This window comes from Geotrypetes seraphini, chromosome 1, assembly GCF_902459505.1.
Source record: "Geotrypetes seraphini chromosome 1, aGeoSer1.1, whole genome shotgun sequence".
In the NCBI taxonomy this organism is placed as follows: domain Eukaryota; kingdom Metazoa; phylum Chordata; class Amphibia; order Gymnophiona; family Dermophiidae; genus Geotrypetes; species Geotrypetes seraphini.
This window is the reverse complement of record NC_047084.1, coordinates 448,671,251-448,687,026: the sequence shown is the minus strand read 5'-3', so window position 1 is coordinate 448,687,026 and position 15,776 is coordinate 448,671,251. Positions and strand designations below refer to the sequence as shown.

Here is a 15,776-nt window from a genome sequence, read left to right as displayed (position 1 = left end):
GGTAAATTATAAAATTAGTCAGAGACCACTGTTCAGGCAGTGGGCCTGATGGGCCGCCGCGGGAGCGGACCGCTGGGCAAGATGGACCTCTGGTCTGCCTCAGCGGAGGCAACTTCTTATGTTCTTATGTCAGTGTTGCTTTCATTGTCCCCGGCATAGATGGTTGGTAGAGGCCCTAACCACGCCTCCAAATACGCCCCTTTCAGCTCTGGATGCACAGCAGCATTCAGAGGCCTAAAAAGTCCCTGGATACATCCAGAAATTCGGTTTGATTATCGACACTTTGACAACCTATCTTTTAGGTCATCCAAGTACCGACTTGGGCGGATTTTTAGACATGTTTGAGTTAATGCTTTTGTTTTCATGTTGTTTTCAAATGAAAATAAGAAAGCACAATAATAATAATAAAAATCTTATAAAGTGTGCAGTCTTCCAAAAGAACGTACACTATTCACAAAGATGAAATTTTTGCATACTTATGATGAATGAGTGTCACAAGATGACAAACAATACCCTGAACAAAAACTCCCATAAACACTAGACATGCCACAACAGAAAAAAATTGTCAGGCTGCAAACCCTAGCATGTACCACTGAGAGGCTATGCCGGCTTGCTAAGACCAGATGTATGAAGCCACCTGTCTCACTGACTGAAAATGGGAAAAGCCCTTTTAGTACATCCGACACACGGAGCACTAATAAAGTTACAGGAGACACAAGCACACTTTAGCCTCTCTCCACAATCTGCATTCATAAATTTTAAAAAGGAAAAGTGTGGGGAGGGAGAAGGGGAATTTAGCTGACTCACTGCTGTTCATCCAGATGATGCGCCTGGACATAGTGCTGTTGGGGGGGTTACAGTGCAGAACCACAGACTCTCCCTCCTCTACTGTCATTGGTCGGATCACCTCCTTCTGCCACTTGGGAGTACCTGGAGAATGAAGGGCAAACCAAAGGAAATGAGTAAAGATCCCTTCTGCTGCCAATCTATCCCCTTACCTTCTAAGACATGTAAGAAAAGACAAATGACCTTGAAGTCCTGGTCTTCAGTGTGACCTGTCAGGGTATAATAGGGCACCTAAGAAGGGAAGGCACACAGGAGTGTATGTTTTGCCTATTTTATAAAGGTAAGATATGCACAACTACCGCCCTGAAAACTCTCACCCAGTTAGACTTGTTCTGAGGCAGGAGTAACTTTGTGTTGTACGTGCCAGCAGAAATCAGTGCATATAGATGTAATTTATAGAAAACATGCATAAGAACCAGTCCGGCCCCCACTCCATTCATTCCCCTCCCCAGAGCAAGGGTAGTGGACACGCTAAGTGAACCTTCAGAGTTACACTCACCAATCTCCACCCCTACTTCATTAACCTTCCAGCTCCTCCCCTATTGATTTTGATAATTAAACTCGATAATGATGATCATCACGCAAAAAATCCCATTAAAGTACTTGCTGATGGATCTTTGAGTTGGGGGGGGCTCTCAGGATTAGTCCCCTGCTGCCACTTCAGAAGTGTACACTGACCCACCAAAGTGTCATTATTCTGTAGGTTTACAGCTCAAGTGGTGTGTAAATGCCTCACCCGGCTACAGAGTTGTCTTTATTGGGGGGGGGGGGGGGGGTAATTCTATAAAAGAGGTGCTAACATTTACACACTCGTGGCATACTTAAATGTTTAGAATATTCGCACATACGTGCATATATGTGCAATTACACATGTATAGTATTTGCAGGCACTGGGTCAGGACAGTTGAAGCGCTTACAAACAGTGCAGAATACTACAATTAGATTATTAGGCCGGGCATATAATCGTGATCACGTGACACCCTTGTATTTAAAATTCCATTGGTTACCAATGGAATTTAGGATCAAATTTAAAATCCTAATGTTAGCACATAGAGCATTATTTCAGCTACAGCCTTCATATCTTTCTAACTTGGTGCTATTCTACGATCTCTGAATGATAATAGGGTAGTCGTTCCTCATATTTCGAAGGCACATCTTGTGTCAACTAAAGATTGTGCATTCTTTCATTTAGTTTCACGGTTATGGAATAATCTGCCCATAGATTTGAGAAAAGAAGAATCGTATATAAATTTTAAAGACATTTAAAAGCACATTTTTTTCAGTTGGCTTTCTCAACTTAGAATAGAGCCTGGGACTGTGATCTGTTTTTATGTAATGATTCATTTTGTAATGGAAAATTTTTAGCTGTATGTATAAATTATGGTTCATTGAGATTTGAGTGTTTTATTGTTTTACTGTTAGAATTGTTATTATTGAGATGTTGTTTGTTATAATATTTTATGAAAAAAAATTTTTTTTAAACTTTTGTTCTTAATCTTTCCTTTTCTATTTTTAAATGGAGTTCTTTTCTTGATGAATGCGAATTACACATTGTAAACCGCTTGGATCCTTTCAGGCTGTTATGCAGTATATAAAGTTTTTAATAAACATAAACATATATATGCCAGTATACAGGCTAAGCAGTATTCTGCAAATATGTGCTAAATTTATTTAGTGTTTATGTACAAAGGGGCATGTACAGGGGTGGAGCATGAGCAGAGATCCCACTTATTTATTGGGACTTATTAACTGCCTTTTACAATACATTGAATTTATAATACTTAACCGTGGTTTATAATACATTGAATAGTAATCAGGTGCTCTTATTTTCCCTATCTGTTCTGGCAGGCTCACAATCTAACTGGGGCAATGGAGGGTTAAATGACTTTCCCAGCGTCTCAAGGAGCAGTTCTGGGATTGAACTTGCAACCTCAGGGTGCTGAGGCAGCAGCTCTAACCACTAGGCACTGGCTCGTGACTCTTTTGTTCTTCTTAACTCACTAGATCTTTCTGCTGCTCTTGACCTGGTGAGTCACTCACTTCTTATTTCCCAACTCTTTTCCTGGGCATTTCTGGGACTGTTCTGAAATGGTTCATATCGTTTCTCTGTCTCCTTTGCATCCACAGTATCTTCTTTTTGCTCCCTTCTCTGTGGTGTTCCTCAGGTTTCTGAACTATCCCTGCTCCTATTCAACATCTTCTTCAGTTCACTTGTACTATTAATTCAAAGAATCTCAGATCCGCTTGTATATCTATGCAGATGACATTCCTCCTAAACCCTCTAATCTTGACCTTACTTCTGTCCAGATAAAATAGATACTTGGCTTTCTGAAAATCGGCCGATTCTAAATATTGAGATGATGATGGCCCTTTGGGTCACGGGAACTACTTCTTTCCCAGTCATTGCTCCTTCTCTTCAGATTGCTCTAATTAAATTAATTAATTCTCTGAGATATTTAGGTGTCTTGATTGATTTTGCCTTTACTTTCCAAAAATACATTTCCTCTGAAACTCACTCATGTTACGATTCCCTACGTTTAGTTCGATCCATCTGTCCTTATATTGATGACATCTGCTGTACCACTCTGTTATATTTATTTAATTTATTTAGATTTATATCCCGTTCTCCCGAGAGCTCAGAATGGGTTACAATTGACATTCACAATAAAATTATAGGACAAAGTTTAAAGGCAGTCGTAGAGCGGCAGGAGGAAAGACTTAGGGGAGGAGGTGGAGCAAAGGGGAAGGGGAAGGGGAGAGCAAAGGAGCGAGAGTTAGGAAGGGGAGCTAAGAGCAAGGAGAAGGCAGTCCATGGGGACTGTTCAATTGAAGAGGTGAGTCCAGTGTTTTCCAGAAAGTCATCAGCGAATCTTGTGATTTTATCTGGGCAGGCAATTGATTCCAAAGACGGGGGACGAAGTGGCTGTATGAGTGTCTGCGCGCTATTTCCATTTGAAGGGATCTTCCTGCAGGGATGCATAGTCGTTTCTCGGCTTTAGTCATATCTAAACTAGTTTACTGCAACATTGCATATAATGGTCTTACAAGTCTATCATTCAAAAAACTTCAGTCTATTCAAAATATGTCTATCAGATTACTTATCCATGCCAGGCGTTTTGACCTCTATTAAAAGATCACCAGTGGCTTCCTAACAGATTTCATATTATATACAACGTTCTGACACTTGCCTTTCAGACATTTCACTCTGGTCTCCTACATTACTTAGCCAGTCTCATCATCCCCTATAGACCTGCCCATAATCTCCAATCTCTAGACAGCAACTGTTTGACCATTCCTTCGTCCTATATGGCTAGACTTTCCAATACTCATCACACAGCATTTTTCTCTATTGTCCTTACACTTTGAAATTCACTCCCCTTAGAACTATGTACTGAACTTATTTTTATTTAAAGTTCAGGTCCCTTCTGAAAACTCATCTTTTCTCCCAGGCTTTTTTGGAGGTTCCTTGAATGGGCTTGGGTGGTTGTAGTAACACTAGTAGTGGTCGGCTTTATTTTTTTTCCTCTTTCCTTTACTATTTTTATTGTAGCTCCTTTCTATTCTAATTTTAAAATGTAAACTACTCTGCTGTTAACGCGAAGGGTGGTATGTACTGTAAGAGTTTTAATAAACATCATGCCTGTAACCTAGGTGCTATATGGCTGGCAAACGTATGAGTACCCAGTTATGGTAGTATTCTGTAAAGGAAATATGGCACACACTTTGCATTATATAATAGGTTTTTACCATGTCTAGCTGGAGGTGCCCAGATCTAGAATTGCCCCAATATTGCATAAAGGTAGGCACGCTGATTTCTTAGCACCTACGTATTTTAGGTATACTCTGAGCTATTTTAAAAATGTATTTAAAAATTTATAAGCTCCTGCTTGAATGTGTAAAATATCGTCTACCATGCTTTGGTTGCTTATAAAATCAGCTCCTACCACGGTCATTTCCAAAGACAAGTATCCATGGAGACTGGCACTGCTGTGTTTACGAATACCATTTTTATGAAATTAGTGTATATCATTTCAGAAATACAGAACCCACCTGCCTCAGTACAATGAAAGTAAAGGCGAATGTGTTGTGTTTCCATGTACTTGTGTGGAGTGACTTTATAGCCAGTTGTATAAGTGGGTGTGGCCAGTATATGTGTAGATAGCAGCCATTTTAGAAAAGAAAGTGCAGGTAGACTTTCCCTTCTAATAGAAGTAGGCATGCGTGTATATGAATGCCTGTTCCAGAACCAGTGTAAATATGAAAAGTAATGAGATTGCCTCTGATTTTCTTTCCAAGAAGTAGACAGGGCAACATTGTGCTGGTTCTTGTGAAGCTCATACATCAACATTTCTGAACCTGCAGTTGGACTGCTGTAATCTTCATTGTTGGGTCACAGCGAGAGGAAGAACTTTGTTTCATCAAGGCAGATGAGAAAGACGTGCTACAGCAAGCATACGTTGGTGAAACAATTAGCTGTGCTGCAGTATTTTGGTGTTGGAAGCCGTAACATTTCAAGAGTTTCATTGCTGCTCTTTCCAGGTTTAACCCAAAATTTAATCACACACCTCTGGCGTGCTCTTACAGACACATCTTCCTCGTCTGCTATGACGAAACATACAAAGTGTGTGTGTGTGTCACAATCCACAATTGCCATATAGGCAGTATTTTTATACATTGTTGCCTCTCTTTTTAATCTTTACAAGGCAACTTTGGGTAAAGAACTATCTAAGCTGAATCTACAAACATATATCTATGCTGACGACATAACTATTGTCGTTCCTATTGTCTTGTTATCTTCAGAAACAAAAATCTATGTAACATCCATATTTAATCTTGTGGAAAAGTGGGCTAAAAATTTCAAACTTAAATTAAATTCAGAAAAAACAAATGTTTTCCTGGCAAGTCCATCCAATAAAATCATGGAGACTTCTCTAACGCTGAATGGAAGAAATTACACTATTAACCCTGCGATAAAAATCTTAGGTATTATTTTAGATCTATCATTAACTTTCAAAGCTCATACTGACATTTTAGTTTAAAAAATGTTATTACACTCTGGAAATTATGCTCACTGAAATCATATTTTGATTTCTCATCTTTTAGATTATTGGTTCAATCTCTGATATTGAGCACACTAGATTACTGTAATATCATTTATTTAGGATTTTATAAAAAGACCATTAGGAGGTTAAGGATTATTCAAAATACAGCTGTTCTTTTGATATTTAGTTTGACAATGTCAGATCATATTACTCCATATTATAGGAAATTACATTGGTTACCAGTCAAGGCCAGGATTATATTTAAATTTGTATGTTTATGTTTACAAGACATTGGTAGGTCTTTTTATAAGCCAATTTTTGAGCCAAATAAGCTTGTTATCAGTGTGATTAATCTAATTAAATAAGGCAACAAAATCGGCATCCTTGATCCAATTTAGGCACCCGTTTATAGGATCTGGGCCTTACTGTATATTCAAATCACATCTGATTTGGGAGGCAGGTCTCTGAGTTATTGAAGAATATCATGGAGTTATCAGCTTCCCCAAACTTAGAACTTTCTCCTCCCATAAGGTTCCATGGAGGTTAGATTACTTCTAGGAGGTGTCTGTAAGAGCCTTTGAACTACAGTATTTGTCCTTTTGAGGGTTTAAGAGTGGACAAATGTTGGGAACTACAATCTCATCTCCTCTTTCTGAAGCTAGAGCTACAGTAATACAGTCAAATACTGCTACCCTTTGGTGTTTCCCCTTCCCTTTATTTTCCTTTGATAAATATTGTAATCATACCAGACCTTTTCAACCCATTTATATTTTGTTGGTCATGTTGTGTCTTGTTTTGTACTAGTTTTTATTATTTTATAATACTACTTCCTCTCACCTGATTTTAATGTAAACTGCTTAGTCTAAACTTCTGCTTCTATTTTGCGTTATATCAAATAAAATTGAACTTGAGAAACTACCAGATGGTTGGGCTGCTGACATTTCTGTGGAAACTCTTATGATCTGAAGAAAGTGTTTATTTTCTGACGCTAAACTCAGAGAAAATGAGGTGGAATTGGAACAGGACTCTACTGAAGCCTTAAAGGTTAATGGAGACAAGTTTCAGATGGCCTATGTTGGCACCAAGAGACTGCCTGATTTTGACCTTGCATCAGTTTTCACAGTGAAAGTGCACAGGTTGCATACACAGAACCAACTGACACATTTTGCCTGATATTCAGAACTATTTAATGGCCAGGAACGTCTCCTGTCCAATTCTATAGCATTTGGCTGGCTAACCGCTAATATTCAGCAGGGGAAGGCTGGCTAGCTCCGCTGAATATTTGCAGTTAGCGGCCAGCCACTAGCCGCCTATCCACAAATATCCATTTGCTGGCTGGCTAAGTTTAGTGGCCAAATTGGGCCGTGTAAATAGCAGGCCTATCTTTGACCACTATTGCCTTAACTGGCCAGTGTTAAATATTGATTTCGCGGTTAAGAAATTGCCCAGCATTGAATATCCAGGCTCACCACCAACTGGAGGACTTAGCCGGGCTGCCTCCCATGGTCTGAATATTGGCCCCATTAACTTTTAGCTGCTATCCTTGGTAGTGAGCCTGTGGCTTAAAGACTTAACTTTATGTTGTATCTTTCTTAACGTCTACCCCTCTGCTTTTTTTTTTTTGGGTGGGGGGGGGGCTTTTCTGCTTACTAACTAGTGCCAGGTCAGCTGAGGCAGATTGGGAGAGGCATTCCAACCACTGCTGGAGGACCAGTGATAATTCCTGCATGCCATTAAATAATCATATGGCTTTATAATCCTTTTGGCACTGGGGTTGTTAGGGGTATTTCCTTTCTCTGTAAAGTGTGAGTCTAGCCAAGTGATACTGGCTATGGTATATTAGAGAATAATTTGTATACCGGGTATTTTTGGTGGCAGTGTTGTGGTTTATCTGCAACATTACTCCTACACTCCTATTTACATCCTTCCGTCTATTACCTTAATTTTTCATCACCTGAAATTGATGTTTACGCCAGCAAGGTAGCTGGGAAAATCTTGCACTTAACATAAGAACATAAGAATTCCCAGAATGGTATAGCCCAGTATCCTGTTTCCAACAGTGGACAACCCAGGTCCAAGTACCTAGCTAGATCCAAATTTAGTAAAAACAGATTTTATGTAATTTATCAAGTCGCTAGGACTCAAACACAAGTCGATAGCACCTAACAACATCTTAGGAATAAGCAGTGGATTTCCCCAAGCCATCTCAATAATGGCCTGTGGGCTTCTTTTTTAGGAAATTATCCAAACTTTTTAAAAACCCTGCTAAGCTAACTGATTTCAACACATTCTTCAACAACAAATTTCAGAGTTTAATTGTATGTTGTATAAAGAAATGTTTTCTATGGTTTATTTTAAATCTACTACTTAGTAGCTTCATCGCATGCCCCCTAGTCAGAGTATTTTTGGAAAGAGTAAACAATCGATTCACATCTACCCTTTCCACCTCCACTCAGTATTTTAAAGACCTCTATCATAACACCCCTGAGCCATCTTCTCCAAGCTGAGGAGCCCTAGCCACTTTAGTCTTTCCTCATGGGGAAGTAGTTCCATCCCTTTCATCATTTTTGTCACTCTTCTCTGTACCATTTCTAATTCCCGCTATATCATTTTTTGAAATACAACGACCAGAATTGTATACAGTATTTGAGGTGTGGCCATAGAGCGATACAAGAGCATTATAACATTCTCATCTTTGTTTTCCATTCCTTTCTTTTCTCTCTCTCCCATTTCTTTCCCCTCACCTCCCAGTTTGGTATGGTAGCTCTCCCCCCTCCACCCCCCACTCTCCTCTTCCACCCATTAGTCTGTGACTCTGTGTCTCTTACTCTTTCCTCCCCATTCCCCATCCTGTAGGTTTGGCATCTTCCTTATCCAGTGTATCTGACATATCTCCCTCTCCCTTCAACCTGAGGGTCTGATATCCCTCACTCCCATCAGGTCTAGTTCATAGGTATCTTTTACTATATGGTATGCTTCTATTTGCATACTTTATATACATATAAAAAAGATAAAATTATAAAATGACTTGCATAGTTTGTGTTTGAAGATCCATCTAAAGTTATAAGGGTAAAATGTATCTTCAACAAAGTATCCTGCTATTTCGCTGTGGGTTAACTTAGATGGGAAAATCTACACACACATAATGGAAAATTCAACATGTCTGCAAAATTTTCTCCCCTGATCTGAGAATGTCTTCTGGAAAACCCATTTTTAAGCAGCTATAGAAATAATAAATAGTAGTAGTAGTAAGCAGCTAAGCCTGCTTATAATTAGCCAAATAATAAAGAGTGGCTTTTCACCCTGATGGCCTTAGCCAGACATTTCCTTAGTTAGATGGCGAGATCCATTTGAAAGCAACCTTCCAAATCTCCCTGTATCTCTTTTCTAATACCTGGCTCTCTGATTTTCTCTCTCTTTCTCATGCTTTCCTCTCCCTTTCAGTCTCATCTGTCAGGGTGAGATCACTGCAGCAGAGAAAGGAGGAAGAGCCGCCAGAGGACCTGCCAAAGTCATTCCCCCTTCCCCCTCAATTCTTACATCACTATCACACAGGGGGGTTGGGAGCTATGGTAACTGTTGCCATAGAAACAGGATTCCCTTACATCCCCCAGCAATCTAAGTATCACATCCCCCTCAAATATACTGTGCAACATATATGCACAAAGGAAAATGGAAAACACATACACAGAACCATAAAAAAGACTAGATAAATATAGGACATGAGGTTATAGAAAATTAAATCTTTAAAAGAGCTTTTTTAAAAAAAAAAAAAAAAATCTAGATCCAAGTCTGGTTAGAAGGTAACTAGCAGTTCCCCACCCCCACCCCCCAACATACACATACTTTACCAAACACAAATTTCTGTTTTAAGTAGGTGGGGCTTTTTATTATTAAATATAGTAATTCTCTCTAAATGGTTTTCTAGGTTATGGTCATTTTGGAAAGGAGTAATGGTAATGCAGAGACCATATTTATCAGGCAAGAAAACAAGATCATCAGTAGCATCACACCTGCTGAATAACTTGATAATTGGTTTTCAATGAGAGTGTCACATAATTGTCAATGGGAACCACATAATTTCAATGAGAGTGTCACATAATTGTCAATGGGAACCAATCAGATATGAATGTGTATAATGACTGTGAGGTCATTTCCTGCAACACCAGAGTGTGTTTGTGATGCTACCCCTGACACTCTTCTCAAGATGTCTCCCTTCACTGGAGCCCCTTAAAGAACCTAATCTAGACAAATATTTGGAAAAAGAAGTCATCCTTCTTGGGCAGGGAAGGACTCTGGAATGCGCACCCACATATAGCACCCCTAGAAGCACCTACTTTCTGCAACAAGGTGGATATTGCTGCTGATGGCGGTGCCAAACTTGTTGCTGGCATAGCAGCGCCAGGTGCCTTGAAAGCTTTTCACCATCAAGCCGTTGGTGTTGGGAATGGAGAGGGTACCGGAACCTGGTGTAGTGAAGATACGGTGGTCCTTGCTGGGGTCAAAGAACTCATCGTCTTTTGTCCAGCGAAACCTGAGTAGGCAGAGAAAGTCAGAGAGTAGAGCCAACCACAGAACCCTTTATATCTTCTAACAGTTCCCAAATACTCTCCTTCCCCAACACTTCATTATCCATTCCCCTTCCCTCTCCTTCTTTATATTCCCTTTCTTTTCACAGCTTTGAACCCTTCCACAGTTTTTCTCCCAATTTTATTGTGCCTGTGATACCATGATTGCAGCCCCAAAAAACTGTGACCTCCCATCAGACGTGCAGAATAATGATGCACCTATAGAGAGTCCACCTAGATCATGACCCCCCAAAGCAGGTTTTGGGCCCCCATTTTCAGAGGGGCCCCAATGTGGCAGCTGCAGGGAGTTTGAGCGAATGGCTGCAGCGAAGCTTTTTCTCTGTTGCGATCCGCCCCCTCTAATGCAACTTCCTGTTTCATGGGCAGATTGCACTTGCTGTGTCACAAACCCCCAGTGACAAACTGTCCCCAGGTAATGTCTACCCTAACAGCAGAGTTAGCCAACAAAAGCTCTCCAAAAGAGGTAAGTCTTCAGAAAGAGCTTTGAATTTTAAAAGAGGGTTCATGTACAAAGTCAAAGAAAGAACATTCCATACAACATGGAATTCTGAAAGGCCTCTAAAAAGACATGCCTAAAAGAATGAAAGGTTAAAAGATGCTGCTGAGGTGAATGCAATGATCAAGCAGAAACATAAAGTAATAAAAATGCAGACAAAAATTGAAGAGAGCCTGATTCAAGCACTTCATGAACCAATAGCAGAATTTTATACTGAATACAATATTCAATTGGATGCCAGTGTTCTACCCTCAAACGCAGTGTCACATGATCATATTTCCATGCTTTAAAAATCAATTTAACTGCTACATTCTGCACCAATTGAGCCTTCTGAGTTCTCTCTGAGTAACATCTCTCAAAAGTACATTATAATCTAAATATGTGATTACAAGAGCATGAATGAGTTATGCTCTCTAATCAAAAAGATATCGGACTGAGCAAATCAAACATAACCTATGAAAACGGGCACTAACAATAGATGAAATATAGTCCCAAAAAGACAATATAGTCCCAAAAAGATCTCCCAAAACCTTCATTCCATCACTCACCTTAATAATTGAGCTTCCTAGTGAAAGCGATTGTAACACTAAAAGGGAATCACCCCTATGGAAGACTTGGAATTTTGTTTTCTGCATATTAAGTTGCATCAGGTTATCCTGAAGCCATGAAGCAACAAAGGCTAATTTATCACTAACCTCCAGCAAGAAAGGAATCATCCAAAGTATCAGGAGAATCAACAATCTGTATATCATCTGCATATATAAATGTGGTGTCAAATTTAGAAACTGAATTTAAAAAGCCAACAGAGACATTAAGATTTAAAATAAAGTAGGGGCTAAAAGCAAACCCTGTAGTACGGCACAGGGGGAGGCGAGAAGGCAGCTGAATATTCATCCTGCCAATGAACCCAGTACGTCCTGTCTGAAACATAGGAATGAAACTAATGCAAGGTATTATCCACTATCCTGATAGCATAAGATAGCAATAATTTATCAAATCTAAAGATATCAACAGAGTAGTGTTTCCTATATCTAAAATTGTCTTAATATCTATTTACATGTCCAATAATACTGTTCCTGTACTATGATGTACTGTTTGAATAGAGTGTAAATCCTCATGAGAGTCCAGAAAAGAAAGTAAATAATCTGCAACAATATATTCAAGTCTTTGAGAAAAAAGGAAACTGAGCAATAGGTTGAAAGTTAGTAATAAGATCTTTACTCTGGCACATATTTATTTATTCAGTTTTCTATACTGTTCTCCCAGGGGAGATCAGAACAGTTTACATGAATTTATTCAGATACTCAAGCATTTTTGTCTGTCTGTCCCAGTGGGCTCACAATCTACCTAATGTATCTGGGGCAATGGGGGGATTAGGTGACTTGCCCACGGTCACAAGGAGCAGCGTGGGTTTGAACCCACAACCTCAGGGTGCTGAGGCCGTAGCTGTAACCACTGTGCCACTTGAGAAATCATAATGTAGTAGAAGAAAGCCAAGGATAGAACAATCAAGCCATTGTGACATCACTGATGAGGTTGTCTCATAGGCATTGGTGGAATGAGGCATTATGATGTCACAATATCAGCTCTGATTATCAGAGGCTGAAACTTTTCACACTATTTATTTATTCAATTTTCTATACTGTTCTCCCAGGGGAGCTCAGAACAGTCTACATGAATTTAATCAGGTACTCAAGCATTTTTCCCTGTCTGTCCTGGTGGGCTCACAATCTATCGCAATGGTGGGATTAAGTGACTTGCCCACGGTCCCAAGCAGCAGTATGGGTTTGAACCCACAATCTCAAGGTGCTGAGGCTGTAGCTTTAACCACTACACCAAACACTCCACGTAGCTTTCAGGTGTGGCCGAATCATTGCTGCCCTTGGTGCTAATGGAAGCAAACACTAGGGGCTCCTTTTACAAAGGTGCGTTAGGGCCTTAATGCGTGGAATAGCACACGCTAAAATGCCACGCGCGCTAGCCGCTACCATCTCCTCTTGAGCAGGCGGTAGTTTTTCGGGTAGCGCGCGCTAATCCAGTGCGTGCACTAAAAACGCTAGCGCACCTTTGTAAAAGGAGCCCTCGGTAATGCAGTCCTGCCATTAGTAAAATAAAAGGAAGAAAAAAAGTTCCAATACCGCTTAACAAAAAAGGACAGTATGGGATCAGAGATCTAACCTCTGCTGAAGATGCAGCGGAGGCATCACATGTGGCAGGGGACACAGGAGAAGAATCTGTCAAAGCGATAGAATATCCTAAGTCAGGTTGTACCCAATTGAAACATAAAACATTAACTTTATCTAAAAATTGGTTTGCCAAATTTTTGGCTAAGAATGTAGTAGAATGAAGATCCCTGAAGGGATCATTAAAAATTGAGTTCTTTAAGTACGATCTCCTTTAATTAGGAGCTTTAGAAATTAAATATGAAAAATAGTGCATCCTTGCTGCAAAAATCTCCATCTTATAAAAATGAGCCCTTTGTTTAAATTGCAATTTAAGGTCATCTCTCCGCTCTTCTAGCAACACGGCAGAGGAACGTCCGGGCGTGAGAAAGCCGCGATGGGGACTGTGTTGCCGACAATACGGTTTGTTATAAGGTACTGTATTTCGGTCTCGCAGTTGGGGTTCGGATGGATGGGAGAGATGAAAGGGTCAGCAGGGAAAGGGGGGGTGTACTTTTGCGGCGGTGGGGGGATGAGAGGGATTTTAAAAATGCTACACGGGGGATAGGAGGAAGGAAGGGATATAAGCTAAGGGTTCTGCTGCACAAGGGATGGCAAGGAGGGAGGGATAGAAGCTGCAAGGGTTCTGCTGCACAGGGGGATGGGAGGGAGAGGGAGGGATAGAAAGATAATGCATAAGGGGAAGGGTGAGAGGGGAGAAAAGATGCTGCACATGTGGGGGAGAGAAAGGAAATAGGAAGATTTGGGGTGGAGGAGAAGAAGGGAGAAATAATCATTGTACATGAAAAAAAAAAAAAAAGACCGCCCTGAAAATAAGACCTAGTGTCTTTTTTGGGCCCAAAATTAATATAAGACAGTGTCTTATTTTGGGGGAAACACGGTATTTAATATCTTAAACTAATACTTGGACCGTATGCTCCTTAGGTCAAAATTTTCTGGTAATCCAGCTCCTTCTGTCATATATTCTTGAATATATACTGGGATTCCATTTTCAGTATTACAAGCCCTATTTTGTGGAATGCCCTTCTCTCACATTTACATATGATATCCTCCCATCAGCTATTCAAAAAGTTCAATAAAACTTACCTCTTTCAAGTAGCTTTTCATATATAATATTCCCTCTCCCTTCTATAACTAGGTGTTGGGGTACTGCAGGCACTAATGGCTTGGGCTGATTAGCACAACTTTTCTTATTCTCTACACTTGATTTTTCTTTTATGGATTATAATACCTCCTCTTTCTTTCTGCCTCTGTATTTCACATAACTTTATATTATCCACGATTTATTTTAATTGATACTTTGTAAACTGCCTTGATGGCCTGACAAAAAGTTGGCATATTGAATAAAACTGAACTTGGAACTTAGACAGAAAGGTGTCTGGACTGTGGAGAAAGAGCAGTAGAAGCAAAGGAGCTTATTGGGGGATGGAGGGGCAGAAAAATATTTGAGGAGGGGTGTGAGAAGCAAAGGTATTTATGGAAAAAGAGAGGGAAAAGGAAGAAGGACGTGTAAGAGACAAAACAGAAATTGAGACGAGAAGTGGATGAGAATGTATGAGAAAAGAGGTTTAGGAGTGTCGGAGAGATATATGGAGGACAGGAAAGGCAGAAGGAAGTGTGTCAAGGGAGCCAGGAATGGGAGAATGATGTGGAAATATAGAAGGGACAGAGAGGTATGCAGGGAATAAGGTGAGAGAGAAGTGACAGAAGGTTGTGGGAGGAGGTAGGCAGTCTTTAGGTATACATCCTCTTGCTCATTTATAGAAAGGCATTCAGGAATGGAGGCTTTAGGACCATAACCAATCACAATTAATATGTCAAATGAATCTATTAAAAGCATTGCCTTTAACAATATTAGTAATTCACTTCTCACTATGGAATGAAGAGACTTAGGGCTTCTTTTATGAAGCCGCGTTAGCGGTTTAATGCACATAATAGCGTGCACTAATTTGCTGGCCATGCTAGCCGCTACCGCCTCCTCTTGAGCAGGCGGTAGTTTTTCGGCTAGCGCGGGGGTTAGCGCGCGCGCTATAAATGTGCGTGTCATATTAGCGGCTTCATAAAAGGAGCCCTTAGTAAAATAGGGTACAATGTCAGCGAGATGTCAGTGAATCTGAATTCGAAAGACTCACTGAGGAAGAGGGAAAGAGCACAAGAGAATAACTGTGATTTGGCAAGCCAGCGGCTGTTTTATTAGTAGAGGAAGAGAGGGAAATGGGCACGAGAGATTGGAAATCCTACAGGGTCTGGGCCAGGTGCTGATATATGGTAAACTGAGACTGGCAGAATCCACACAGAGAGCCCCTAGATTGATCCCCCTCACTCATATCCACACCCCACACCCTTTCTCTGGTAGCAAGATGGACTCAGTATATTCCCCCCCCACACACCCATACTCACATCAGGGCAGGATCTCCAGTACCTTCACACTTCAGCAAAATGTCATCATTAGGGTACACCACATATGTCTCATTAGAGTGCTCTGTGATTGTAGGGGGCACTGTTACTGTAAGGTAAGGAAAATAACAGAAATACTTCAAGAAAGAGCAATAACCATTTGCTGAGTAAAAGTCATTCTTGTTTCAGTTCTTTTTGCCACAGATTACTGCTGAGTGGAATG

At 40.3% G+C, this 15,776-nt stretch overlaps 1 protein-coding gene across 4 annotated transcripts in view; it reads right to left on the bottom strand.

Moving 5' to 3' along the window:
- Window positions 1-15,776, bottom strand: part of L1CAM (L1 cell adhesion molecule) — a 310,192-nt gene that overhangs the window by 114,988 nt on the left and 179,428 nt on the right. For all 4 annotated transcript variants that reach the window (XM_033920778.1, XM_033920770.1, XM_033920750.1 and 1 more), the window contains 3 exons: window positions 15,557-15,662; window positions 10,226-10,422; window positions 808-930 (listed from right to left, as the gene is read on the bottom strand). In XM_033920778.1, coding sequence (XP_033776669.1) covers window positions 808-930; window positions 10,226-10,422; window positions 15,557-15,662 — 426 coding nt within the window. The remainder of the gene's footprint in view (window positions 1-807; window positions 931-10,225; window positions 10,423-15,556; window positions 15,663-15,776) is intronic.